The sequence below is a fragment of the Grampus griseus genome (genome assembly GCF_964374135.1).
Source record: "Grampus griseus genome assembly, chromosome: 18".
Classification (NCBI taxonomy): domain Eukaryota; kingdom Metazoa; phylum Chordata; class Mammalia; order Artiodactyla; family Delphinidae; genus Grampus; species Grampus griseus.
The window spans coordinates 1,276,421-1,303,305 of NC_139012.1; the positions used below are offsets into that span (position 1 = coordinate 1,276,421).

The window sequence follows — 26,885 nt, forward strand, 5'->3', positions numbered from 1 at the left end:
AGGCCCTGAACCTGCGAGGCCAGCTTTCCTCCAGCTTCAGGAAGGCCCGGGGGGCGCAGGAGACACTTCACTAAGAGCTGCAGGGCAGGGAGGGGCCGTCGTTCCTGTGCTGCCCGAGCCTCTCCTCTGGGGCGGGGGAGGAGCTGAGTCAGGACAGGAGCGGGGTGACCTGGGGAGGGTGAACCTCCTAAGCATCCTGCACCCCTTCGCTCCACACCAGCCCCCTCGACTCTGAAACCCACCCTCCCTGCTGTGATGCCTTCGGCTGCCACCTCCAGGCCCCCCTGGAGCAGGGACAGGGCTTCAGAGCCTGCATGTGCCCCTAAGGCGACACGGCTCAGCCCCCAACACGTGTCACCTGTGGAAGGTGGCTTTGCAGGTACACCTGAGGTCCCGGCTACACCTGAGGCCCCGGGTACACCCTAAGGCTCCGGGTACACCTTAGGCCCCGGGTACACCTGAGGCCCCGGGTACACCTTAGGCCCCCGGTACACCTATGGCTCCAGGTACATCTAAGGCCCCGGGTACACCTATGGCTCCGGGTACATCTAAGGTCATGGGTACACCTTAGACTGCAGGTACACCTGAGGCCCCGGGTACACCTGAGGCCCCGGGGTACACCCTAAGGCTCCGGGTACACCTGAGGCCCCGGGTACACCCTAAGGCTCTGGGTACACCCTAGGCCCCGGGTACACCTGAGGTCGCAGGTACACCTGAGGTTGGCAGCTGCACCCCCAGGGCTCTGTGGACATGAAGGGAAAGTTCCCCACCTCGGGCTGAGTGCAGAGGAGCACCTGCAGGTTATAACGCAGAAGGATGAGGTAACCCAAAGTGCCGCCCGCCCCTCCCTGGGCCCTCCCTGGGCCCCACGTCGACCACAGACGAAGCATCCAGCTTCCCAGGAGCTGGAAGGGCACCGCTGCTTGTCTGCTCAGAGAGCACGCAGCCAGCAGGCCCACGGGGCTTCCAAGACAGACTTGGGGTGCAGAAGGGCACTCCACGAAGGGCTCGACCGAGGGGCAGCAGGAAGGGTTTCCCTGGCTGCAGACAAAGCAGTGTGTGCGTGAACAAGGGTCCTGGGAAACTGCTAGAGACCAGCGGCCCGATCCTGGGGGTGGCGGGCAGGAGGCAGCTCCCCTGCATCAGAACCCCGGGCGGCCACAAGAAACTGTGCCGGACACCCTCCCGGGGGTGGCAGGAAGGTGGGTGAGACCCGGCCCCACAGATTTCCACGTTCCTGGGGAATCACAAGACGTTCCACCAAAACGCAGGTGAACTAGACGTCAAGGCTTTGCCTGCGTGGCCCCTGAGGATGCGTGAAAGGTCCCCAGGGTTGCCCTAGAAAATACTCGCAAATCATATCTAATGAGGGATCGGTATCTGGGATAGACAGAGGCCATCGCAACCAATAATGAAAAGACAAATAAGGAGATTTGACTAGACTTTCTCCAAAGATTTACAATGGCCAACATCACATGGGAAGATGCTCAAAATCAACGGCCCTCAAGGAGATGCAAATCAAACCGGGCACAGGCGGAAGGCGCCAGACTCAAAGGAGCAAACGCTGGATGACGTTTGTGTGAAGCGCCCAGCACAGCCAAATCCACGGAGACGGAAAGCGTGGTGGTGGCCGCCAGAGGCTGGGGGAGCCGCTGCCTGGGTACCGGGTTTCTTCGGGGCGATGAAAATGTTTTAAAATTAGATTACGATGGGGACTTCCCTGGAGTCCAGTGGTTAAGACTCCGCACTCCCAATACGGGGGGCACGGGTTCAATCCCTGGTCGGGGAACTAAGATCCTGCCTGCCGCACGGTGTGGCCATCAATCAATCAATCAATCAAATTAGATTATGGCGATGTTCCATAACTTGGTTCGGTACTAAATTCCACTGAACTGTACTCCTTGAACAGGTGGGGTTTAGGATCTATGAATTTTGCCTCAGTAAAGCTGTCGGTTAGGTCTCGCCATGAATTCCTGGGTCCCGAGCATTGCCCGTCACTTGCTTCTGCGTCCGTGCTGAGACCCCACCCTGCGTCAGTGCAGCGAACCTCACGTCTCTGAAGCTGAGATGGGCCCTTCCTTCCCAGACAAATCCACCCCCTCCTCTTACCACAGTGAAGCTTGGGTTTTACCAGAATGAGGGATCCTCTCCATTTTAGGGAAAACGAATAACATCTTTAAGGTTTGGTTTTTAACAGATAGCATTTCCTGATGGATAAAACTGAGCTGGGTGCGTTTCCGAAGGAGAACGCCCAACAGCTGAGGAGCTGGAAAAGAAGAGATTACATCTGGGGTAAAATGGGAGGAACACGGCAAGCAGTGCACCCTCGCTCTCTGGGCCTGAGCCAAGGAAACACCCCACTTCTAGGGGCCTCGCGGGGCCATCAGGCATGTCAGACGCAGTGGCCGCGCCTTCAACAAGTTCGCCATCAGCCTTGTTAGGACGTGGGGCACAGTAGCCTGAGCGTTAATGTCAGAAAGCACACAAGGACAGAAGAGAGTCTAAAATACGCCGGAAATCAATTTCACCCAGCGTCAGTCACCTAATGGGAGTTTTGAATTTCAGCTGAAACAAACAGAACCTATTAGCTGAGTTACATGTCCGACTGGAACGTAAACATGTAATCTAGCCTCGAATTACCAGATCAATTTTTGTAGAGGTGGTTCCACCTAACGACCATTTCTTTCTTTCTTTTTTTTTTGTATTTATTTATTTTTGGCTGCGTTGGGTCTTCGTGGCTGCGCGCGGGCTTTCTCTAGTTGTGGCGAGCGGGGGCTACTCTTCATTGCGGTGCGCGGGCTTCTCACTGCGGTGGCTTCTCTTATTGCGGAGTATGGGTTCTGGGCACACGGGCTTCAGTAGTTGTGGCACGTGGGTTCAGTAGTTGTGGCTCGTGGGCTCTAGAGTGCAGGCTCAGTAGTTGTGGCACATGGGCTTGGTTGCTCCGCGGCATGTGGGATCTTCCCGGACCAGGGCTCGAACCGTGTCCCCTGCATCGGCAGTCGGATTCTCAACCACTGCGCCCCCAGGGAAGTCCCCTAACGACCATTTTTCAAATTTACAGGGATCCAATGACAAAGCAATTCCTTGTTCTGGTGTCTGTTTATTGCTTTAAAAGGCAACATTTCTTTTTTGACGGGCAAGAAGATGATACAGCACTGAGGTGTTTCTAAACTTGAGACGTTTTTCTGGCTCAGTTTCCCCAGCACTTCAGCTTCCCCGTGATGCGGAGTGTGTGATGTGGCCCCTTCTGTCACCCCTGCCCACACCCACGGGTGTCTGTCTGCACCCAGGGAGCCTTCACTCACTCCTGCTCCTGCAAGCCTTACTCGGGAGCAATGGTTAAAGTGATGCTCCGTAAGTGGAACCCATGGGTTTAACTGCTGATCAGATCAGAGCTCTCTGCGTGAATCACCGGCCTTCCCAGGGCCAGCAAGCAGAGTCTGGACTTCCCGCGGTGAGGCAGGAGCCCAGGTGTGCCCCCTTTCTCCTGTCACTGGACCAGTGCCCTTGGCCTCTGCCGGAGCCCCTCCCCACGGACCTCACTCGATGGGAACGACAGGCCCTTCCTTCCCAGACAGATCCGGGCCTCGGCACGGCTCCCAGTGGCATTTTCCTGCCGTGGACATATTTCCCAACACAAAACTGTTTGGATCACAGAAGCACCAGCGATGGTCCACTTCACTGGGAAACACTGACCATCTGGAAAATGAAGACGCCGGCTGACCTAAACCATAACTTACTGGGTCCAGAACCAAACCTAAAATAAAAACTCTAACCACAGACGACTTTTGGCCCACTCTGGGCTCTCCTAATTCGATAGCTCACAGCAGCAGATAAAGAGTCCTGTGCTTGGGGCGCCCGGGCGGGAGGCCGGGACTGGGCTGGACAGGACAGAGCACTGGCCACCACTGACCCCCTCGTGAAACGCACGGGAGCAAAAACAACAGTGACGTTTTTGACAAAAATAAGTTTCCAGACGAGGCTGCAGATGAAGCAGATACAATCGTTCCTGCGACTTCAACGTGAAAAAAGGCAGCAGCGATCAAAGGTGGGTTTCCGTCCAGTTTCCCGCCGTGACCCCCTCACGACGCACATCATCAGGGCCTGTGCAGAGATGCAGCCTCGTCTCTGGTCGTGGGTTGGGGGTGGGTGCAGGGGCTCAGACCTCCCTACGGGGGAGCAGGTTGCAGCTCAGCTCGCGCAGGCGGGTTACCTGCCACCACCTGTCCCATGGAGGCCACAGAGGCCCGGCTCCCCTGGAAAGCAGGCCCGGGTGGGTCCCCCGCATGCTGCCTGTGGAGGGGCTGGGAGGACACAGGGAGGACGGATCACGTCCCTGCCTGTTCAGGGGGCAGTCTCCGTGCTGGGGGCATGGCTTCCCCACGTAGAAGTCAGGGAACCAGCCTATCGACGAGAAGCAACGACTCCAGGCTGAGCTGATGCAGTCAGTGTGGAGGTGCGGGCGAGCTGGGCCAAGTGAGTGACCAGGCGGTGAAACGAGAGAGCCCGGGGAAGGGAGACGAGGTTTACAGCGTCGGAGAAAGAACCTCATCCGCAGGTCTTAGATGTGAGCCCAGTTCCCCGGCCCGGGCCAGAGGGGACCCAGCCTGTCAGCTCCTCCCCCAGCGAGAAGGGCAGGGAGTCCTGAGTTGCTGACCAGATAAGTACTGCCCTGTGAGCCAGCAGCGAGGGCTCCCACGGTCCAGAGCACAGCACAGCGACCCCGTGTCCCCTGGAGCGTCAGGAGGGCGACGGGGTCACAGGCCAGACGGTCCCCGTGCTGGGGGGGTGTTGGTGCCGGCAGGGGGCATTTATGAAGAAGGGACAGAAAAGGGAACAGAGGCCCAGGTTCCGAGGAGGCAGAGGGGCGGGCTGGGCACCTGTCAGGGACCCGTCCAATTTCTGCATCTGCCCCCAACCTGCTAACCTCACCGAGGCTGTTGGCTCCTCCCCGACGTCCCCCCCACGGAACAGCCCCTCTTTACAACAGGTGTACATCCTGGTGCGTCCCCGGCTGTTCACATTACAGTGCAACTGCAGTAGCCTCTGCAGAAAGAAACATGGATAAAGACGCCAGAACACGGACAATGTGAAGAAGAACTAGCCACGCACGAGGGCCAGCAGAAACTACAGCACGAGGATGGTGGGTGGGAACCAGTTAGCCTGAGAGAGATGCTCAAATGATCAAGGATCCCACCGCAGTGCTTCATACGGCACTAGAAAAGCTGTCACCAGGAGGCCGGCAGGAGTCTTTACTTCCCAGGAAAGACTGTCCCCTTCCAGAGACGAATTAGCCAGAAAACTAAGCTCACCCACTTCCCACACAGAAACGTGTTGGTGTACACGGGGGCTTTTCACAGCCGAAATTATGTACCTTCCGCCGCACTGGAGGCATATTTTCTAAATATTGAATATATATCTAATGAAGGACCCGCAGGGCTGAGTCAGGAATTACGGCAAACTGCGTGGTGACAATACCGACTAATTGGATAATGACATCCACGGAGCCGCTTCAGAAACGTGGCTCAGCTGGCTGGCCTCGGCCTGGAAACGGGCTGCCTGAAACCCGCGCGAATCTCCGAAACCCCGAAGCGAAGAGTCTATTTCGGGGGAGATACCGGCCTGGGAGCCCGAGGCTGAGGCCAACCCCGCAGTGGTCTGTGTGTCAGGCCCGGGAAGGTGACCACCGGGGGCCACCAACAAGTCCCGAGACCTGGGCCGGGCTGGCGGGGGCAGAAGCGGGAGGGGAGAGCAGGCCGGCTGCCGTGTTGTCTGCACGTGGCGCCCCCCGTGACCGGGAGCCCCCCTCCTGACGGCCCAGCTCGCCCACCGTTCCGCCCCTCCCCAGGGAAGCCCACTGTGACCCTCCTCCGAGGGGGTCAAAAGGTCTGGCCCCTCCCCTGGCTCAAGGCGCAGGCCTCCGCGTGACCCGTCACACCTGCACCGCTCCCGCCCACTTCCCGACAGGTGCTCAACATGAATGGTCTCACCATCGTGACTCACTCCCCAGACGTGAAAACATAACTGAGTGTTTCTCCCTGTGTGTGAAGCCCACTCAAGAAATGCCGGTATTTCCTTGTCCACTCTTGAGGCCATTCCTTCATCTTCACTGTGTCACCAAACACTCTCAGAGGAAGGAATAGTTAGATGGAGGCTGGGCGCCAGCCAGGCAGGTCTTTTCCAGGGGCGGGGTGGGCCCAAGGCCCGCAGCACAAGGTGGAGGGCCTGAGGAAGAAGCTTCCAGAACAGGGAGCCGAAGGCCAGGACGGGCCGGAGGTGAGGGCCTTCACACCACCTGCGCCACAGGCCCAAGGTGCGCCAGGCAACTGGTAGCAGGGAGGACAGGCGACACCTGCCAGCTGCAACCCTAGGGTCCCAGGGTCTCCCGTGTAACTAAGCAACCATTCCAGATCCCAACCCGTCCCACTGCTTGCAGCTCCAATCCTGCTTCTCGGCAAACAACTTGGGTAACTTTGCCGGCTCTGCCTTTCTGAGCCTCCAGTCAGTCCTTCTTGAATCGGTGTCTCCTGGGCTCAATTCGGCTCAAACAAAACTTTTCTATTCCTATTATAGACTGTTTATTGATTCTTTTCATTGAAAATGAAATACAGACAGCCCCACCCCCAGAATAAGGATGACAGATTATACAGCCTAGGGGAGCACCGGGTGTCCCAGAGCTTCTGGGGCCCCTCCTTCACTGCCTATCCCCGTGCTGGACTTCGCAGCCAGCATCCCCGTCAACAAGCTGCCCGGAGACCCCGTCTGGGCCAGCCAGGTGGCAGGAGGGGCTGAGAGCAAGCCCACCGGGGTCCGGCACCGTCCGGGGCAGAGTCTCCCTGCGTCCCGCCCTGCCCATCCCTGGAGCGCTTCTCACCCCGTCAGACCCAGGGTCCCCTCCTGTTAGTAAACCCCTCTTACCGTCCCCTTGCTATGAAATTCCTAGGAACAGCCCCAACTAACCCTAATAACTCGTACAAACCACTGGAAGCCTCTGATTCTAAAGGGAAGATGGAAGGAACACAAGTTAGGAAAACCACACACGCATCTCAGCCCGTACGACACAGACACGGCTCCACCTGAAACTTCAGGAGTGATGTCACCAGGGCTGCACGGCCTCAACCAGACAGACACCCTGGGTCTGTGTCAGGCACAACCAGACACAACACTCTTGCTTTACTGGGCTCTGACACCACGAGCAGAGATACTACAGGCTACGTGACTTTCCACAGTGGGAACCAGTCCTGGTAAGGTTCTGATGAAAACAACATAAACTCTCCCCACAATTTACGTAACAGCTGACGTTTCTGTTTGTTTTTTTAAAAAAAGTATTTATTTATTTATTTTTGGCTGCGTTGGGTCTTCGTTGCTGCACGCAGGCTTTCTCCAGTTGCAGCAAGTGGGGGCTACTCTTCATTGCGGTGCGGGGGCTTCTAATTGCAGTGGCTTGTTGCTGCAGAGCACGGGCTCTAGGTGCGTGGGCTTCAGTAGTTGTGGCACGTGGGCTCAGTAGTTGTGGCACGTGGGCTCAGTAGTTGTGGCACGTGGGCTCAGTAGTTGCGGCACACAGGCTTAGTTGCTCCGCGGCATGTGGGATCTTCCCGGACCAGGGCTCAAACCTGTGTCCCCTGCATTGGCAGGCGGATTCTTAACCACTGTGCCACCAGGGAAGCCCACAGCTGATGTTTTGAAATGTACCGGGATTTGTTTTAATCAGGTCTGGTGAGTCACACAGAACCAGAAACGACTGTCCTGGCGGAGGGAGCTGTTACATCACAGATCCCCGGAAACAGGAGCAGGCCAAGCGGGCAGGGCCACATGGGGTGGCTGCAGGGGGGAGGGGGATGGAGGGAAACACAGCAAGGCTGGCGCCCCACAGCTGGGCTGCACGGAGCCTCAGAGGTGCTGCCCTGTTCCCCACACACGACTCATTCATTATTAGAAACTAGAGCAGGAGGGGCAGGCAGTGAGAAACCTCAATGCAAGAGGCAAGTCCCAAGGAGGAGGGGTGCGGTGACCACCCCCTCTGCCGGGACCTTCAAATCCACAAAGAGACGGAAACAGGAAAATGCTCCGGGGCTTTCCCCGCATTTGAATTCTGGGGTCAAACATCTTTTGTCTTTAATGACAAGAAGCAGAAGGAGCGTGATGGGAACGCCCAGGCCTCCACCATCCAGAGCTGGCAGATATGAACACTTGTGATGTCTGACTCGGGACCTTTGAGAGCTAACACCTCATGGACAGAGCTGCAGCCCCCAATTTCCCCCTTCAGCCCCGCCCCCTCCCCACGAGGCACATCTGATGGATGGTGAACTCTGGGGGCGTCCCAAAGGTGAGGTCACACGCAGGGTCCACGTTAATCCAGCCACGAGCCACGCACACGACCTGCTGCAGTCGTGAGTCCCCAGATGTGTCTCACAACGGCAGCATGCGTGCTAATCCCCTCCAACCCGCTGTTTCACCCAGGGTCATGGGAACGGGGCTGTAACGGTGACTCTGAGACAACGGCTTACCTATAGGGATAGACACAGACTGGGCCCATCCTTTTAACCCACTGCAAACCCCAGAGAAGGAACTTACAAGTGACCCATGCACCCGAGAGGTTTTCCCCCAGATGTTTCACGCCGAGACAGACATCCTCGTGTGGGCATGAGCCTCTCTGGGGGTCGCTCTGGAAGAGGAGGCCGGACAGTAAACCACGGGCAGGCACATTTTGGGGGAGCCGACGCGTTCTGAACGTACACCCCAGCAGGTCTGACCCCCGGGTCCCCCCCCGCCGCCAGCTGTCACGGGCGTATCCACGCGGCCGAGCTGACTGTCTGAGGAAAGAGCTCGCTGCCTTCCCAGCTGCCGCGCTGGGACCCTCGTGAGCTGTGAGCTCTGCGTCATTTACCCACTTTTCTCTCCTGGGTTTTCTTTTTCTCACAGATTCACAGAAGCCTGTTACAGGTGACAGACACTGAAGCGCTGCACACCTCCTCCCTGTGGTCACTTCTCTTTTAACTTTTATAGTCCTTCGCGTAGAGTTTTAACACTGTGATGCAGTCAGACTTACCCATCTTTCTGCAAAACTTTGTACACGTTGATATTTTTAAAGGAGATGTTACCTGACTTCCGTTCCTAGGTGATACAAATGTGATGGCTGATTGATTTACTGATCTGAAGACCCCACCACATAATCTGACAGACGAAGGAACGATAAAGTTCCAGTAAGAGGAACTGATTAGCCCAAAGCAGCAGGTCCAGGGCAAAACCCAGGAGTCTGATTCCCCACCCGTGTCCCCGGGCTGCGCTGTCAGGACCAGGTGTGCTGTCCCGCCTGTCAGGGCCAGGAGCTGAAATAAGATTCCAAGTAGTCAAGCTTGGCTGGATAAATAATTAGGGGAGAGTAAAAACCTTTCATAAGTGTTGGCTATCACGATCTTGAGTAGATGAAAGCCCCGCAACAGCAAGGATCATATTTAATGTTGTTTTCTACCTTCTGTCAGGGTCAGAAGCACAGGCAGCTGGGGACTGCCCTGGCGGTGCAGTGGTTAAGCCTCCGCGCTCCCAGTGCAGGGGGCCCAGCGTCGACCCCTGGTCGGGGAACAAGATGCCTCCCGCTGCGACTAAGACGCGACGCAACCAAATCAATAAACAAATAAACAGGAAACACGAGCACCCGCAGGGCTGGGCAGGTAACCAAGGGGGCAAGATGGGCGTGTCCCGTGGCTGGGCAGCCCCTCGTCGGGCAGCCGTGGGGCGGCAGGGACAGCTCGGGACCACTGGCTGAGCCAAGGAGTTTCAAGGCTTTGTAAGAGCACAGGCAGGACACGCCACGACGTCTGGCCTGGGGGCCACGGCCCGCGGATGAGGCGGTATTTGTCCAATGTGTACGATGCATGGCACCATCCCAGCACCAGTAACTGCTGAAAAGGCTTGTGGACTCGACAAATAAAGCACGTACTACAGAAAAAACTACCATCCTTTCTCAGCCACAGTACTTTAAAGCTCAGCTTGGTTTTGTCCAATTCCTATCAAAGCAATAGGTATTATGGGCAGCGCTGTGGCCGTCATTACCATCTTAGACAGACCCGGCTCGGCGTCCGGGAACTCAAGTCTGAGTGGAAGGAGGCGCCCGTCCAGCTGCGAACGTGCCCTTAGTGCCCGTGTGAACTGTCTGTGTGGTTCTGAGCCTGCTGGCCTCGTGGGCCTTGACCCCAGGAAACCCAGGACCTGCACAGGGCAACCAGCATGATCGCACTCTCGTGAGTTCCAGATAATGAGAAAAAAATAAGAGAGGCGACTTTTGTTCCCATCTCTGGACGGCGTGCGCAGAGGCTGAGGGACAGGAAGCGCAGCCCACGCGCTGCGGCCAACACCGCGAAACCTTCCTGTTCCTCTCCCCTAATCCCAAGCGGAGCTGTCCTGAGGCATGTGGGCAGAGGGCCTCCTACCAGACGAGGGGACGGGGATTAGTGGCGCGGATCCATCTACAAGGTTCTGTTTTCCACCGTGTGCATTTTTTTTAAGCAAAAAGCAACTCACGTGAAAAACGCATAACTGGTTACCAAGTCGGTTACTATGGTTTTCTAGGAGAAAAACTACACAAGGTCTTTTTTCAATTGACACGTCGTTAGTTTGAGTAAGAATTCGAGATTTCAGAATCGATGTCATTCTGCCTGCTTGGCAAAACCAGAACAAAATGAAGTCGCTCTAGGGCTTCCTTGGTGGCAGAGTGGTTGAGAATCTGTCTGCCAATGCAGGGGACACGGGTTTGATCCCTGATCCAGGAAGATCCCACATGCCATGGAACAACTGAGCCCGTGTGCCACAACTACTGAAGCCTGCATGCCTAGAGCCCGTGCTCTGCAACAAGAGAAGCCACCACAATGGGAAGCCCGTGCACCGCGACGAAGAGTAGCCCCCGCTCACCGCAGCTAGAGAAAGCCCGTGTGCAGCAACGAAGACCCAATGCAGCCAAAAATAAATAAATAAATTTATTTTTTAAAAAATGAAATCACTCTATAAAAAAACAGATAAAACAAAAGAAAAGCTTCCAAGACAGGCTCCAAAATGCTCCAGATAATCTTCGAAGCATCTCTGACAAGCAAACAGAAGATAAAGAATGTCCATCTCTGATTTTTCCATCAGTAAATGAAGGTCAACTGGCTGAGCTGAGCTCGATGTCGGGGAAATTTTACTGGCGTGCGAGTTCAATGAACTGTTAACATAACCGAGGAGTCAGAGTCCAGAAATACCCGGTTCTTATCCTCGGCCCGTGTCCTCCACATGCTTGAAAATCCCCGTCTTCCAACAACTAGACCCAGGAATGGGCCACAGTCCGGCAGAGGTCCTCAGACTGTCACCCCTTCCCCTGTTCCATGACAGAAACTTCTGGATGAGCTCTCGAAGAACTCGGTACTTGACAAGAGTCGATTTGGGGGTGTCCCGTGTGAGCCGCCCCAGGGAGAAGCCAGGGGGCAGCAGCCGTGAGGACCCAGGCCAGCACGGGCACCTGGTGACCTGGAGGTGACCGCCCTCAGTGAGGCCAGGAGGAGAGGCCTGGAGTCACAGGGCCCAGCTCACCTGCACCAGGATTCCTGGTCCAGAAACTGAGGTGATAACCAGACCTGTTTTAAGGTTGGGGTAATTTGTTACTCAGCAAAGATGACAGATACATGGCAGGTCACAGACTGCTGAACCAGGTCACTGACACACACACATGTGAGAAGGGCATGAGGTCCGTCCCTCAGAGGAGGAGGGACGAGCAGGACTCCGGTGAGAGCACCCTCCATGTGCCCCTGGTGGACAAGTCCTGAGGTGCTAAGAGCCATGCAGGTCGAAGGCTTGGCCCAGAGCACCCGGGGTTCCCGGGCGGACTCCAGAGCTCCCTCACCGCCACCTCCAGGGAAGCACCTCCCGCAGCTGCAGCGCTGCTGGCCTGACCCAAATCGCCTCTGTGCGCCGCTGGCACAGGCCCCGAATGAGGGGCCCAGCAGAGAACGCAGACAGCGTGTCTGCTAACCCACGACGTGCTGGTGGCTCAGGCTGCGGCCACGGCAGAGGGTCAGCCCCACCTCCTGTTTTATGGGGTACATTGTATTTAATTTGCATTTTGGGTTGGGTTCTATGGCGTAAGCGTAACGTGATGTCAAGGTATAAGTATTATCATAATAAAACTAAGATTAGGGTTCTCAGAGATGTTTACACCGCTCTAACCACGCGTCCCTGGGGTGCTATTATTGACGACCAGCACCTTCTGTGACGGTAGGCAGCTCGGCCACCTGGAAGGTGGGAGCTGCAGCTTTTCTAGTGTCTGTACGTTTTCAATCCCTTCCACTTAAAATAAAAAAGGCACAGAGCACAGAGGAGCTGAGAGGCAGGGAGCCTGGCACACGGTGGGTGCCCAGAAATTATTTTCTGAGTGAATAAATACGAGCATTCCACCTCAGTAGAGTCAAACTGGGGCTTTAACTCTACTGGACGACCCCCCACGGTGGACATGGAGACTCGGAGAGAGTGCTGGGGTCTCACGAGTTACATGTGGGGTATTCACAGGTATGAATTATAACCATCACACCACACGTTTGCAACACGCATCCCAGCCACCAGCTCAGTCATGTGCATTGTCACACCCGAACTTTATGACAACGCTGAAAGATGCTATCTCCCTTGCTGACAAAGACGCTGAGAAACAGGCCAGGAAGACGAGCCAGCGCCTCTGTCACCATAAACTAATGTAAAGCAAGGAACGTCCCGGTCACCCGCCGACGCTTGGTGAAGGGCTGCGTGTCCGCTGTGGGATCAACATGTCCACTGGCAGCCCACCTTGAAAAGCTCAGACCGAAATCTAGAACACAAAGAGCAGCTTCCGGAAACTTTAAATTCTAGCTTTTGCAACAGTCCCGAAGGGCAGGGGCCTCGTGTCCCTATTACATACGGGAGCCCGAGGCCAGAGGGACGAGGAGATACCCCACGGGCCGCTAGGGAGCTGCCGACCTGTCAGTGCCGGCGGGGACAACCCGTGTAGGACTCGGAGGAAAAGGAGAAAACCCGTCCCTCGTGATGAAGACGAGGCTGGTCCAAGCTGGGGAAGAGTCTGGAAGGTCTGAGGCCAGGCTGGGCAGAGGGAGCTGGGATGCAGCGACCTCCAGGGTTGGCAAACTACGGCCCCCAGCTGTGGTACAGGTTTTACATTTTCAAATGGATGAAAAAATCAAAAGAAAAATAATTCCTCACGACGTGACAACTGGAGGAAAGCAGAACACCGCCATCTGTAATAAAGTCTTACTGTCAGGCAGCGGCCCTCGTTCGTTATGGCTGTCACAGCTGCACTCGCACCGCAGGACAGATTGGCGTGGACAGACCACGTGGCCTTGCAGCCCGAAATATTTACCATCAAGGCCTTAACAGAGGGTTGCCAGCCCTGCCGACAGGACAGAAGTGTAGGAAGCCTGGGGCTTGATCAATGCTTCTTGAAGCTAAAATGATGACAGCTGGTCCATTCTGAATCCCCCCCAGGCCCATGCATCTTGGTGATCCCAGTGCCTCTCCACCCCCACCCCAAAAGCTGGAGACACACACGAGATCCCCACAGAGAAAACCCCAGTCTGACAACACTGCGCAGGTGAGGTGGGTGGAGAACAAGTATCGTTGTCACTGCAGGTGAAAATGCAAAATTGTGAATAAAAGAGGCATTTCCTTCTGCCGCAGGAATCCCACTTCTAAAAATCTATCCCAAAGACATCCTTGCAAAAATACTATCGATTCGCAAGGCTAGTAACTGTGGCGTTACTGTAATAGGAGACTAGCAACCAGTGTCCATGAACGGGCTGGTTGACTCACAAGGGAATATCACCCAGCTGTGTCCATGCAACAGGCTGGTGAGGAAGGACCTCTGGACGTACCGAGAGATCGAGGACGTGACAGTGTTTATGGTTTGCTGTCGTTTGTGAGAAACAAGAAATACGGACATACATTTGGGGGCAATCGGGAAATCTGAACGTGGACCGAAGAGTAGATACTAGTCAAGAACTGCTATTGGTTTGATGCGGTGTGATGACGGGGCAACACCTACGTTTAAAAAATGTTCTCGTCAGTTACAGACCATGTGAAATATGTAGGGTGAAGTGACCTGGCTCAAGTGCTGGGTTTGGACACTAGCAGGGGAAAAAGGAGCTGTTGCAGGGTAAGGAGGAAACAAGATGGATCGTAACTCAGTTACGGTTGAAGCTGAGTGAGATGGGGTTCATTACGCTGTTATTTCTAATGGTGTATATGTTTGAAAACGTGTACGATAAAAGGTTACAACACAGAGGATGCGATAAACGTCCATGAACTGCCATCTAACGTAAGAAAACTGAAACCCTGCAATCTGTCATGGGCTGGGCTGTGTACCCCAGAACGACATATTCAAGCCCTTACTCCCGGGGCTTTAGGGTGTGACCTTATGTGGGAACGGGGTCTCACTGCATTATGAGGGGCCCTAAGTGCAGTGCCCGGTGTCCTTCTCGGAGGAACACAGACACGCGGGCGAGATGGAGACAGAGAGGGGTGATGCACCTGCAAGTCCAGGAACAAAGAGGATCCCCGCAACCCCAGAGGCAGGAAGGGGACGCTCCAGAAGGACCCTCCCCTGAAGCCCGCGGGGGGAATGCGGCCCCGGGACACCTGGATTTGGGATGGAAACCTCCAGGGCGTAACAGGACAGAGCCCTGTGTCTTCGGCCCCCGCGCAGTGGTAGTTTTTTCTGGCCGCTCCAGGAAGAACACACCTCCTCTCTCCGCTGGACCCTCGCCGTGTCATTCCTTCTCCGCGTGCCCAGAGGTGACCACTGTGGTCCTTTGCTCAACGTGATATTCAGTTTTTTCACATTGACACTTTTATCTCTGTTTTCACTGCTGTAGGATACTCTCGCATATCCTACTGGTACAATTCACATTTTAATTCAAAAGCAGTAGAAGAAAGGACCCCACGAACATCAGAAATGAGTTCAAAGTCTACGATACTTTCCTGCTAAGAGCATAGCGTTGAATCAGGTATTGTCAGCCTTGGGCAGGAGACCTCTGTCGTGGGGTCCATCCTGTGCGGTGTCAGCAGCGTCCCTGCCCACCCGATGCCAGGAGCATCCCCAACTCTGACAACCAAAACTGCTTCCTGACATCACCAAGTGCCCCTCGGGTGGCAAAGTCACCCCCGCCCTCACTGAGAACTGCTGCATTAAATATACAAATATTCTGAGGACTTTTAGATGATGGACCACGTAATCTACGTGTTCGCACGATCACATAATCACAATCCTCCACTTACTTTCCAAACTTTGGTTCAAAACTTTCAGCCACACAAATAAATTAGCCATTTTTCCTAAAGCATTTTTGCCTCTGAATCCACGCAGGATGCGTGGAAAGTTCCATTCGCTGATCATGGTTCCCTTTGCTCCTACACTAATAATCTAGCTTCCTGAGCGTCCTGCTGCAAATAAGGGATCTGCTCCCTGATACGCAATACTGCTCGCCAGCTGTGGACGGCGTGAAGCTGTGGCTTTACTGTGCTGACTGCAAGGCCAGCTCCTTCTCATCTCCTTTCTCCAAACAAGTGTCTACAAAGCGAGGTGATTTTGAAAAAGATAAAATGGTGATGGTGTTCAAGTACCAGTTTTTGCCGAATCTTATAGACCATCTGAGGCCCAGAACGGACTTCCCACGACTGCCGTGGGAAGTCACCTCGTCCTGATGTTCTGATCTATTGCGGTCAGAAGACTCGGGTGAAAAACGAACAGACAGCGCCTGGGCTTTTCGCGTGTGCGCGAGCAGGACGCGTAGGTCGCCCGCGCGCTCCATCCCCTTACAGCAGCAGGTGTAAATAACACCCAGTCTCTCCACCTCCTCCATTCACTCCGGAGGACTCGCCCCCAGAGAGCCCCCGCGTGCAGCCGCTGGAGCCAGGAGGAGCCCCGTCCCGGGAGCGCTGCGCCAGGCGTTCCCGGAAACCCTGGTGTCGCCTGGCGACCCCACGTCTTCTCTTCCGCAGTTTCAGGACGGCGAGAGCCCAGCGCGGTTGTCTGCGATGCAAAGTAACTGCTGGCATCTGCAGCTCCTCCGGGTGTCAGACTACAGTACGCACTTTGTTTGGTAGAAACGTGGGGTGTACTCCACTTAGAAGGCAGTTAAGCTCGGAGGATCAGAACGTCTCTGACTGAAAGTCCTCATTAGTTTTCTCACACAGAAACGCACAACCAGTCAGCAGGGACCGTCCACGTTCTGGGCTGCAGCTCTGCCCCCGACGCACAGGGGCTCCGCCCCGAACCCCCCTTGCCCAGCTTTGCAAACGGCACGGTGAGGCCACCCAGGCCCTGGACCGTGGGCCCGGCCTGGGATGTTCTCACACTCCAACGACCCAGGTCTGTGCTCAGAGACGCCCTTTCCCCGCGGGCGCCGCACAAACAGCCCATCACGCCCACCGGCACCCTCCCCCCGCCTCTCTCTGCGCCCTCACATCCGACAAAGCCACCCCTGTTTTTACACATGGACCGCCTGACTCGCCGGAACGGAGGCACGAGGGCCCCCGTGACCGCCACGGAGAGGCACTCTCCAGGCAGGGCAGGCACTCGGGCAACGCCGTGGACCGAACGAAGCTGAAAGAGAAACCAAGACCGCCCGCAGGGCAAACACGCCCTGCACATCTGGACTCTAGGTCCACACATAACCCTCTTCCGGACCTCTTCCCCAGGAAACCCGTGCAGTCTGAGGCCAGGGTGCGGGGCACTGGCTCTTCCACAACATCACAGACAGTCAAGAGTCTGCAGGGACCCCAGAGAAATCAATCCCAAACTCTCCCATAACACAGTGCAAATGCTGTGCATTTTTATGGCGAGGTGGCATAAAAACCAACAAAACTCCCCTTCACAGCCCACCCTACACCTGACTATCCTGGCAGAGAAAGGCCCGTACCAGCCACGCTGCCAACGTGCAGGGGGCCCTGACCCCCAGCTGCCATCCATTCCACGAGCACAGAATTCCTTTGGAAGGAGACAGACCCTGCATGACATCAACAGACACCAGGCTCCAAGTTCAATGCCCCAGGAAAGGTAACACACCTCAAGTTCCTAAGGTAAGAATGACTGTGCTGCGGGAAGAGAAATGGTCCCTTAAAGCACGTGGCCCCCCAGCGGGCATAAAAAGACTGACAAACTGGCCACGTGATTATTTTTAAGATCTGCACACCTATGCACGTCCATGTGTACACGACCAAACACACAAGAAGTGTCCGTCACAGTAAAGGGCTGGACCCCAGCCCCAGGCCTTCTCTGAAACTCACCAGCCGCGTCACAAGGGCAACCTTCTTCTTTCTGCACCTCGATTCCCATCAGCAAATGGAACACAACGCCGCTCCACCTCGTGGACTGTTGTGGAGAGTAAGACCCAGAAATGCCTTAACACAGACTCCACTGCTCTACAAGTGCTGGCTGCCGCTGATAAATAACTGTGACAACAGTCCTCTTGGTTACAAAGGGGAGAACTGCTCACACGTAACCATGAAGAGGTCAGGGGTCGGCCCTGCCAGACAGACAGCCTCCGTCTCCGTGCCAGTCCAAGCTGCAAGCCTCTCAGCATCCCCCCCGAGAGAGCCTGGTCCACAGGATGTCAGCGGGCAGAGAAGAAGCAGCACTGAGACGTTCGCGAGGGGCTGACGGGGGCCGGACTGCTCCCAACAGCACGGCTGGGGGCCGGTGCCACCTGCGCTGCCTCCCCCGACCCCCGCCAGCCTCAGTGTCCCTTCTCCCTTCTCCCTTCCAAGCAAAGCGCCCACCTTCCCAGAAGCCAACGTTCCCGCTTTCTTTGATTACTATCTAGGTTCAGTATTTCCCCCAAAGCACGTCTGTATTTCCCTCTTTCTTTCTGACTTCGTGCGTCTCCTTTGCCTGTTCTTACCTAGTGGCCATAATAGATTCTCAATGGCTTGCAATTCTTTTTTTTTATAAATTTATTTTATTTATTTATTTTTGGCTGTGTTGGGTCTTCGTTGCTGCACGCGGGCTTTCTCTAGTTGTGGTGAGCGGGGGCTACTCTTCGTCGCGGTGCACGGGCTTCTCATTGCGGTGGCTTCTCTTGTTGTGGAGCACGGGCTCTAGGCACGTGGACTTCAGTAGTTGTGGCTCGTGGGCTCAGTAGTTGTGGCTCGTGGGCTCCGGAGTGCAGGCTCAGTAGTTGTGGCACACGGGCTTAGTTGCTCCGCGGCATGTGGGATCTTCCTGGACCAGGGATCGAACCCGTGTCCCCTGCATCGGCAGGTGGATTCTTAACCACTGCGCCACCAGGGAAGTCCAAGACTTCTTAAATAAGTGTTTTTAAAAATGCTACAGAAGGACAAGGGAAGGGCACGTGATCAGGATGGACCCCCCCCCCAGGAAGTGTGCAGATACTGGTGATAATCGATTTATTTAGCTGCGCGTTTGTGTTATTATTACTCTTAAACTGTTCGTATACATTACACACACTCTTTTGCATGCTTGATATATTTCATAAACTTTACAATCCCTTCCTTCCAAAATGCTAAAAAAGTTTCCATTTCTTAGGGAAGTGTGGCATCAGAAATAGAAGGCTGGGGCCAGGGTGACAGATTCCAGCTGGCTCTCAACTCTCATCCTGCTGGGATGAAGGCCAGGCCCAGGAGGGGGCCAGCTGCACATAGGGCTACCGGCTACCTCGGGGCTGGGGACTCAGGTGTCACCGGGCCGCATCCGCCCACCCAGAGCCTTGTGCAAATATTACGACTGTGCGCGCTCTGTGAGCTGGAAAAGGGTGGAAGGCACTGCAAAAGCGGGCAGCGGTGGCTGAATTAACAAATTTAGGGTGTTACAAAGACGCCAGCATGATCTTGAAGCCCTTGTAGCAATCAGAGCTGACCACAGGCTAAAATTTTAATGGTGCAAATACTGAAGATACGGACCTACAAGCAGCATTTTCTGCCTGGTAACAGGGTTTTACAATATTTTGTACATTATATCTGCAGCTGGCTGGCTGACAACACAATTGCTTATTCAGATTAACAAAAAATAGGCGCAAATTCCCATAATTTTAAAGTTGCATTCATACTTAGGATTACTTCTCAGAATAAATACATCCACTGCGTGCTCATCAAAATTAAAAGGTAACAAAGGCCCATCTTGGTCTGTGTAATGGCTTCCAGCCGCTGCCCATAAATGTGTTATGAATTCATCCCGTCCTTTCGACTTCGTCTTATCCTTTCTTTTTGCACACAGTCCTACGTTTTTTTTTGCAAAAAGCTACAAAGGGTCTGTGAAATGTGCACACGAGGCACCAAGAAAAGCACAGCTTCTTTGAAACGCTGCCAGGAAACTGTTCCGCCTTTGCAGTGTCTTGCACCACCGGCCCCGTGCTGAGTGGAGCGAATCCTCGCCAGTCAGGGCTCCAGGGTCCAGGAGGCGGCCCGGGGGTCGGCCAGCCTGCGGGGACGGCCTGCGCACCACCACTCTCGCTGTCCGCTCCCTGCCCAGCCCCCCATCGGGACTGGGCATCACGAGCTCTTCCCTGGCTCCCCGACTGGTCTCCCTCAAGGACCCATTTGTGCTGAAGAAACGTTTAAGCAGCACCTGAGGTGAAACACCCCCCGTCCACAGCCAGGCCCTGACTCTGAACTGTCGCGCCCACTGTGGACACACACAGCAGGGACCCACCTCCTACGGCCAGCTTTCCAGAGGCTCCGGCCCCTCTCCCACCCTCCCGAACACACAGCAGATCTAACGGCGCAAAACCAGAATCTCAGATCCGTTGCTTATGGGCTGGTTTTACGTCTGATCACTGGTTCCCAGCCCCGTTAGCACATCAGTACCACTTAGGAAGCTCTGAGAAAACAATACCAATGCCGCTCAACAACACAAAAATAAACAACCGATCACAACACGGGCAAAGGCCTTGAACCTACATTTCTACAAAGAAGATATACCCGTGGTCCACAGGCACGTGAGAAGATGGTCAGCATCACTGAGCACCAGGGAAATGCAAATCAGGACCACGATGAGACACTGCCCGACAGGGCGGCCACCGTCAAAACAGAAAACAGCAGGTGCGGGAGGGGACGTGCCGAGAGTGCGCTGTGGATGTACAACGGTGCAGCCACCCTGGAAAAAGCTTGGAGGCTCCTCACAAAATTAAACATAGAATTAGCATGTGACCCAGCAACCCCACTTCTGGGTACGCACCGAAAAGGGCTGAAAGCAGGGAGTCAAAGAGCCATTTGTGTGCCCACGTCCACAGCAGCACCATTCATAACACAGGATCTGAAGCCCGAACGTCTACTGATAGGGTGATGGACACGCAAACGGTGGTCCACACATACGATGGGATATTATTCGGCCTCTTCAAAAGGAAGGGAATTCTGACACCTGCCGCGGCATGGATGGACCTCGAGGACACTGTGCTCAGTGACGCAAACCACTTACAAAAGGACAAATAACGTATGATCTGTACGAGACGCTTCGATTCACAGAGGCAGAAAGTACATGCTGGACACAGGGGAGGGGCGAGGGTGGGGATTTAATGGCACGGAGCTTCAGCTGGGAAAAGGAGAAAGTTCTGGAGGTCTGTTGGGCTCCAGTGTGAGCACAGTTGACACTACTGCACTGTGCACTGAAGAACAGTCAGGACGGTATATCTTAGGCTCCGTGTTCATTAATACATTTAAACAATAGACAGCAAAAGGAGGAGCAGTGCCGGGGCCTGCCTCTCAGAGTTTCCCATTTCTTGGGGTGGGAGCTGGGTGTCTCCTTTTTTAAAGCGTCTTATTATGATTTTAATATAACCATGCCTAGGGACATCTATAAATCATAAACGGCAATTTAAGGCTACTTGTTTATTTGTGTCTTTTTATCTTCTACATCCTGGGTACACAGTAGGTGCTCAGCACTTACAAAACACTCCCATGACCGCGGACTGAGTAAAAGAACGAACAATTAGCTGGGTAGTGACGACACTCTAAATAATCATTTTAAACCCTGGGCTAAAATCATAAAGAGCTAAATTCTGTTTTAATTGTGTTGCCAATTTCCCTCAAGACTCGGAAGTCTCGTCTGGGTCCAGTGCCAATTTCCATTGGGAAGTTAGCAGTGCGGGTCCATGACCACGTGCCGGGCACTGACCAGGCGCCCCCGTGGGCATCCTTCCCAGTTGAGGAAGCAGGGCCTGGGGACCGGCAGTCACCCGCCTTGGGGGGCAGGGCTGGACCTGGAGTCTGGGGGCCACAAGTGTCAACAAGGGGTCACGGGACAGTGTCACACGGTAAAGAAAACGGTAACAGAAGTTATAGCCAAAGCCAGTGCTACGGAGAAGCTCGTTTTTGTTTTATTTTTTTAGTTAAGGAGGAAAACATGAACCTCCAAGAGGACAGAGTCTGTTCACTGTGTCCAGATGCAGGGTGGCTGCTTCCCGACGGGCAGCGGGCAGGCCAGGGAGGCGGGGCGCGGGGCGCTGGAGGGACACGGGCAGTGCTGCCCGCACCTCCGCCGCCAGGGCGAGGCCCCCTCTGACAAACAGCTCGCTGGACGCCAGACAGGAAACCCACCTGCGAGGCCACGACCAGGCAATGGTAGCTCCCACCTCTGCAGGGAGGAGTCTCGGCCTCACATCTCAGCAAAGATCAAAACTTGACTCTCATCACCACGGTAACCCACCGAGCGCCATGAACACGGACAGAAGGAAGAACTGGGGGGTCGGGAGACACCCTTCCATCACCCCAACCACGGTCCTTCCTCCGGATTAGCTCTGCCTCTTTCTGACCTGATAAACCACCAGAGCTACAGTTTAAATCCCTCTCCTTCCACTTGATTTGAAATACTGCAATTTAGGATCATCTTTTCAGACACAAGTTCCTCATTCTGAAGAGTCTTCACTTGGGCTCTACCTTAGGCCACAGCTGACTCTGCACTGAAACTCATCTGAAAGTGACTCAGGTGCCTGTAAAGCTGGAAGCGTGTTTGGAAAAGAACAGGGCAGCCCCTGTGTGTCCTGTGGTCACAGTTCGCAGGATTTACATTAAAATGGTTCCTACAAAGGCACATCTCGAACTACAGCTGAGTACACAAGGGACACGCCACACCGCACCCTACGCACCAGGATGACTGCGGGTCGGCCAGGTGAGGTGGGTGGAGAAATGTGCCTTCCCGGCAAAAGCCAGGAGAGTCAACTGGGGTTCAGTGAACATCCCAAGTAGAGGTCACCGGACAGGGAGGGCTGGTGAGCAGAGGGCGGGGGGCAGTGCCGTCTGTAAACGGTTAACCACGGTGAAGCTCTATCACTTTCATATGATGTGTCCGGGGGTCACCAAACGGGAGATTCAGAGGTGGACCAGCTGGCAAACTGAGAGGGACTACCCCTGAAATCACCAGAGGAAAGCAGGATAAGTCAACACAGAGGAAAAACACTGAAATCACACCCTTTTAGATCAGCCCAGATCAGGTCAAAGAACAGGGACACTTCCGGTTCTTTGATGAACCTTCTTGCCAAAGAGGAAGGCATTTCTTACTCAAAACAGGCAGGCAGCCAAACTCCCCCCCGTGGAGGTCTGGTTCAGTCTTACCTGTTACGAGTAGTATTATGACTAAAACGGCCACTTTTCACACCAGCACAAAATAGTTTCAAAATGTGAAAACTGGCTTTCCCTACAACCTGCACTGCTGGTTCAGGCACAACCAGGCACAATCAGGGTCCTTGGCAAAGCCCCCAGATCACAGCAAGCCCCCTGGGCGACTGGATGGCCCTATTTTTAAACTACAGCGGGACACGCTGAGGCCAGTGCAGATAAACCATGAGTCATGTTCTTCCCTTGAACTACATAAGTCAGCGTAAACGTATTTCCACAGACTCCTCAGCTTCGATGAACCTGTAGCATCTGCGCAGAGTCAGGGTCTGGAGACGCCCCAGGGCCGCCCCCGGCCCTCCCACTTTCTGTCTGACGATGCGCTCATCACTAGCCCCTGGTACTTATGATGCTGTAAAGGGTGAGACAGACACCCCGCAAAATCCGCGCCCTTCGCTGCTAGGATGAGGGCGTCACGAGCTCTGCTCCGATCCTTGAGATCTTCTCTGCAGGAGCCAGAGCCGGCTAATGACTGCTTCAAAAATCGCTCTGCATCTAGAAAGGCTGTCAGCATCCCCTGTGTCATAAACTACGCTACCTGAGCTTAAAAACCAAACCACATTAGCTTAGGAAGTTATCTTTATTGAACTTCTCAGCAATTCTTGAGTTGCTTTCCCCTCTTGCAGTACATGCAATAAAGGATTTGAAAAGTGCATGTTCTGTAAATAGAAAAGCACAACATTCTCAAGGTCAGAATCCGAGAATGTTCTTTGGAATTTTCAGGTTGAGAACACGCACTGGAGCCCGTGAGATACAGCTACACGCGGGGCACGTCGTGAAGGCTGGTCGCCTTACGTGGAATATGCCATCGGGATGAACGAAAACAAGGCGAGTCCGGTGGTTCATGAGAAAGGAGGCTGTTACTATGCACAGATAATAGGCTTCATACAAATTACTGTAATTAGCGTCATTTTTATACAGTTGAGCAAATTTTTAGTTCTTCCTTGTCTCGCTTTCAGTTCTCTAGGATCTAAAATTAGTGCTGATATCAAGTTTACCCTAATACCCATCAACTGTAAGCCAGACACCGGCGCTGGCTTACAGTTGATTTAATTTATTGTTCATTTAATTCTCAAAAAAACGTGATAAAGTTGTCATTAATTCTTCTTACTATTCTTAAAAGACAAACTCAGGCATATTAAAATTTTTAATAGATTATTTTGTCCAAAAATCTTGCCCCACAGCCCTTATGCCAATTATGCTGCCAGAAACACAAACAATGGTACCCTTTTACCACTTGGTGTTCCAATTATTTTTATAAAGATAAAATTACAGACGGTCTGGACAAGAAAGGCAAATGGCCCACAACGACACACTAGTATCTATTTTCTTCTTTGCACACCCCCTTTGTCTTTGACCATATTCATACATAATTTAAGGCAATTTTGCACGCCAGTGTTTTACTGCTACTGTTTCAGAATAAACTTAATAGCAAATTGGGAAATAACAGCCTTTCGTAGCTATTAACAGCAAATAACCTTCATACCACATTCAGTGGCTGTACGTTGAAAAGCGTGGCTTTTCAGCAGCTTTTATAGCTTCAGTCCCCACCTCCACTGTCACCTCAGTCCCACAGCTGCAGATTCACAGATGCACGTGCTTACCTGCCAAACTGGGTCCTTACAGCTCAAACAACAGCAAAGACTTGGATTTGTAAATGCTAAAACCCAGTGGCACTGGGACTTCCCTGGTGGTCCAGTGGTTAAGGATCTGTCTGCAATTCCGAGGACGCCAGTTCGATCCCTGGCCAGGGAACTAAGAACCCACATGCCGTGGGGTGACTGAGCTGGAGCACCAGCACTAGAGAGAAGCCCGGGCACGCACCGCAGCGAAGCGAAGAGCCCATGCGTGCCGCAACTAAGACCCGACGCAGCCAATAAATAAATAAATAAACTTAAAAAAAAAAACGGTGGCAATGGAATAAACCCTAAGAATTCTGAAACCACCCGTGGTGAATGTGATGTGATTTTAATTCTAAAAATCCCCCTCCTTTGAATTCTCCAAAATGAAGTATTATCTAGCAAAAAGGTCTAAAGTTAAGTACCGTTAAATTTAAAGGAAGTTAAATATACACCACACACCCCACGGGAAATTTCCAAGGGACACAGTTCTTTTTACTTGAGATGCACACCTTACAGTTCTCCCCATGGGACGTGTGTCGCGGGGGAGAGGGGCCTTAAAGAGACGGCCATGGAGGAGCTCGGCAGGTGTGGGGGGCCTTCCTCCAGTGGCCCGCCCCCGAGCCCTCCTCGCCCGGGCGACTCACAGGGCGTCGTCCTCGCCCAGGGCCTCGGCAGGTGGCTGCAGCCGGGCGCGGCCAGAGGCCACCGCGTTTCCTGCCCACCTCCACCTGAAGCTGCCTGGGACCGGGCCGCCCTCCCTCGTCGCTGTCCAGACCTCTTACCAACAGCCCCGCCCCGCCCGTGCATCACCCGCTGTCCATACACGTCGTAAATGTCACCCACGACTGTTCCAGGCTCAGGAAACAGGGGACAGAGGCCTTTCCGAACCGCCAGCAGCTTCAGACACAGACGGACGTCGGATGGGCACCATCGCCCTCTGGAGCTCAGGGCGCGGAAAGCCGGGAGCTCTGACCAGTGTGGTCCCGGGAAGAAGGCGACAGCACCTGCATGCTTGCTCCAGGGCTCAGAAGGCTCCGGAGGGCGTACTGGAGCAGCGTCTCCCGGAACCACGGGGAGCCCGCTGTGGGGAATGTACTTGGGAGGACCTGGTCACTGGGACCACCCCCTACGGTTATCAGCTCAGCACCTGAGCCCACAGTGATTCTCAGCACAGCCAGAGGGGCTTTTAGAAACAAGGTTGCCTCCTTCCCACCTCTTCCCAAATCCTCCAAGCCTCCCATCCATCCAGAGTTAAGAGGAGAAAGTGTCTCCGCCCCCGGGCCCTCCCTGACCTCACTGCCCAAGGCTCCCCGGGTCACTCGCCCCTCCTCCCTGCTCTCACCTCAGGGCCTGTAAACGCCCCCCAACCAAGCCCACCGCTCCCTAGCTCCTGGTCCCACTGGAGGCTTCCCCATGATACTCACCACCATATCACTTTATATTTCGATGAACCTTCCCTTGAAAAGTAACCTACAAACAAAAAGTGCCCATCCAGGTGTGCAGCCCAGCCTTCACCTGGGTACCCAGACCGCGATCAAGAGACAGAACATCTCTTCTGCCCTGAGAAGCCTCTCCCACTATTCCCAGCCACGCCCGCCAGGGCACCTGGCACCGCGACCTCTGTGCCTGGCTTGAACTTCACTAAATGGAACTCTGTAAAAGGTACTCTTTCCGTCTGGCTTCTTTGGGCTTAACCCTAGGTCTGTGAGAGTCACGTGTGTTGTTCACTCATTTTATATCACGTGTGCTGTGCCACTATATCAACGTCCCATATGGATTATTTTGGTTTTTTCCTGCCGCTGGCCAATGTCTGGGTTGCTTCCAGGTGTATATATGTAACCTGACCGGACATGGCCGAACAGCTGTCTGAAGTGCTCCTTCGTTTACGTTCCCACGAGCGGTATACATATATGTGAGTTCTAACAGTTCCACATCCTTGCCAACATCCGGGTTGTCTACTATGTAATTTAACAGGTGATCTGCTTGCTGTCAGCCTCTCCCTCCACCATGGACACTCAACTACGTGGACACCACCAGGGCACGATTCTCAAAATACTGACAGAAAACCCGCACACTCAAGTGTGCTGTAAACATTAACATGCTAGAAACTACCCACATTTAAATTTAATTCGTGTTGCCAGGTTAACTCCCTTTTTGCGTGCACACCTCAGAACACAACTTTTTCTATTGTTTGTAGCTCCACACTGACTTTTTTTTTTCTTTTTTTTAAATTCCAGTAAGCTACTTCAAGCCCTTCCTGGAAGAGGGATACTACAACTCATAATTAGCAGTTCTTTTCTCTTTCATCAGCCTGGCCTTCTTTGCTGAGTGCCATGAGTGGCTTACATATATTATTTTCTAGAAACTGAGGCGAAGCCAAAATAATGCTCGACTGTCAGAGCTGCTAACCTTAGGAGGTAGCTGCGCTGTCCCACAATCACATTTTTTCCTATAAAATTAGCTAATACTTTTTGTGCCCTTACTATGTCAGATATTACTTAATCGCTTTCCATATATTTTCTCATTTAATCATCATAAGATTCCCAGGAAGAAGGCATTGTTACAATTCCCACTTTACAGACCAGAAAACCGAGGCTAAGAAAAACTAAATAACTTGCCAAAGGTCAA

General features: G+C 53.9%; 1 protein-coding gene across 1 annotated transcript in view; it reads right to left on the reverse strand.

Moving 5' to 3' along the window:
• The window catches only part of ATP11A (ATPase phospholipid transporting 11A), a gene marked incomplete at both ends in the record, with an annotated part of 84,473 nt that extends 58,364 nt beyond the window's left edge, over positions 1-26,109 (reverse strand). The window contains 6 exons of the mRNA XM_082675351.1: positions 4,217-4,307; positions 4,936-5,049; positions 16,520-16,615; positions 25,068-25,154; positions 25,262-25,338; positions 26,103-26,109. Coding sequence (XP_082531477.1) covers positions 4,217-4,307; positions 4,936-5,049; positions 16,520-16,615; positions 25,068-25,154; positions 25,262-25,338; positions 26,103-26,109 — 472 coding nt within the window. The remainder of the gene's footprint in view (positions 1-4,216; positions 4,308-4,935; positions 5,050-16,519; positions 16,616-25,067; positions 25,155-25,261; positions 25,339-26,102) is intronic.
• Between the last annotated feature and the right edge of the window lie 776 nt (positions 26,110-26,885).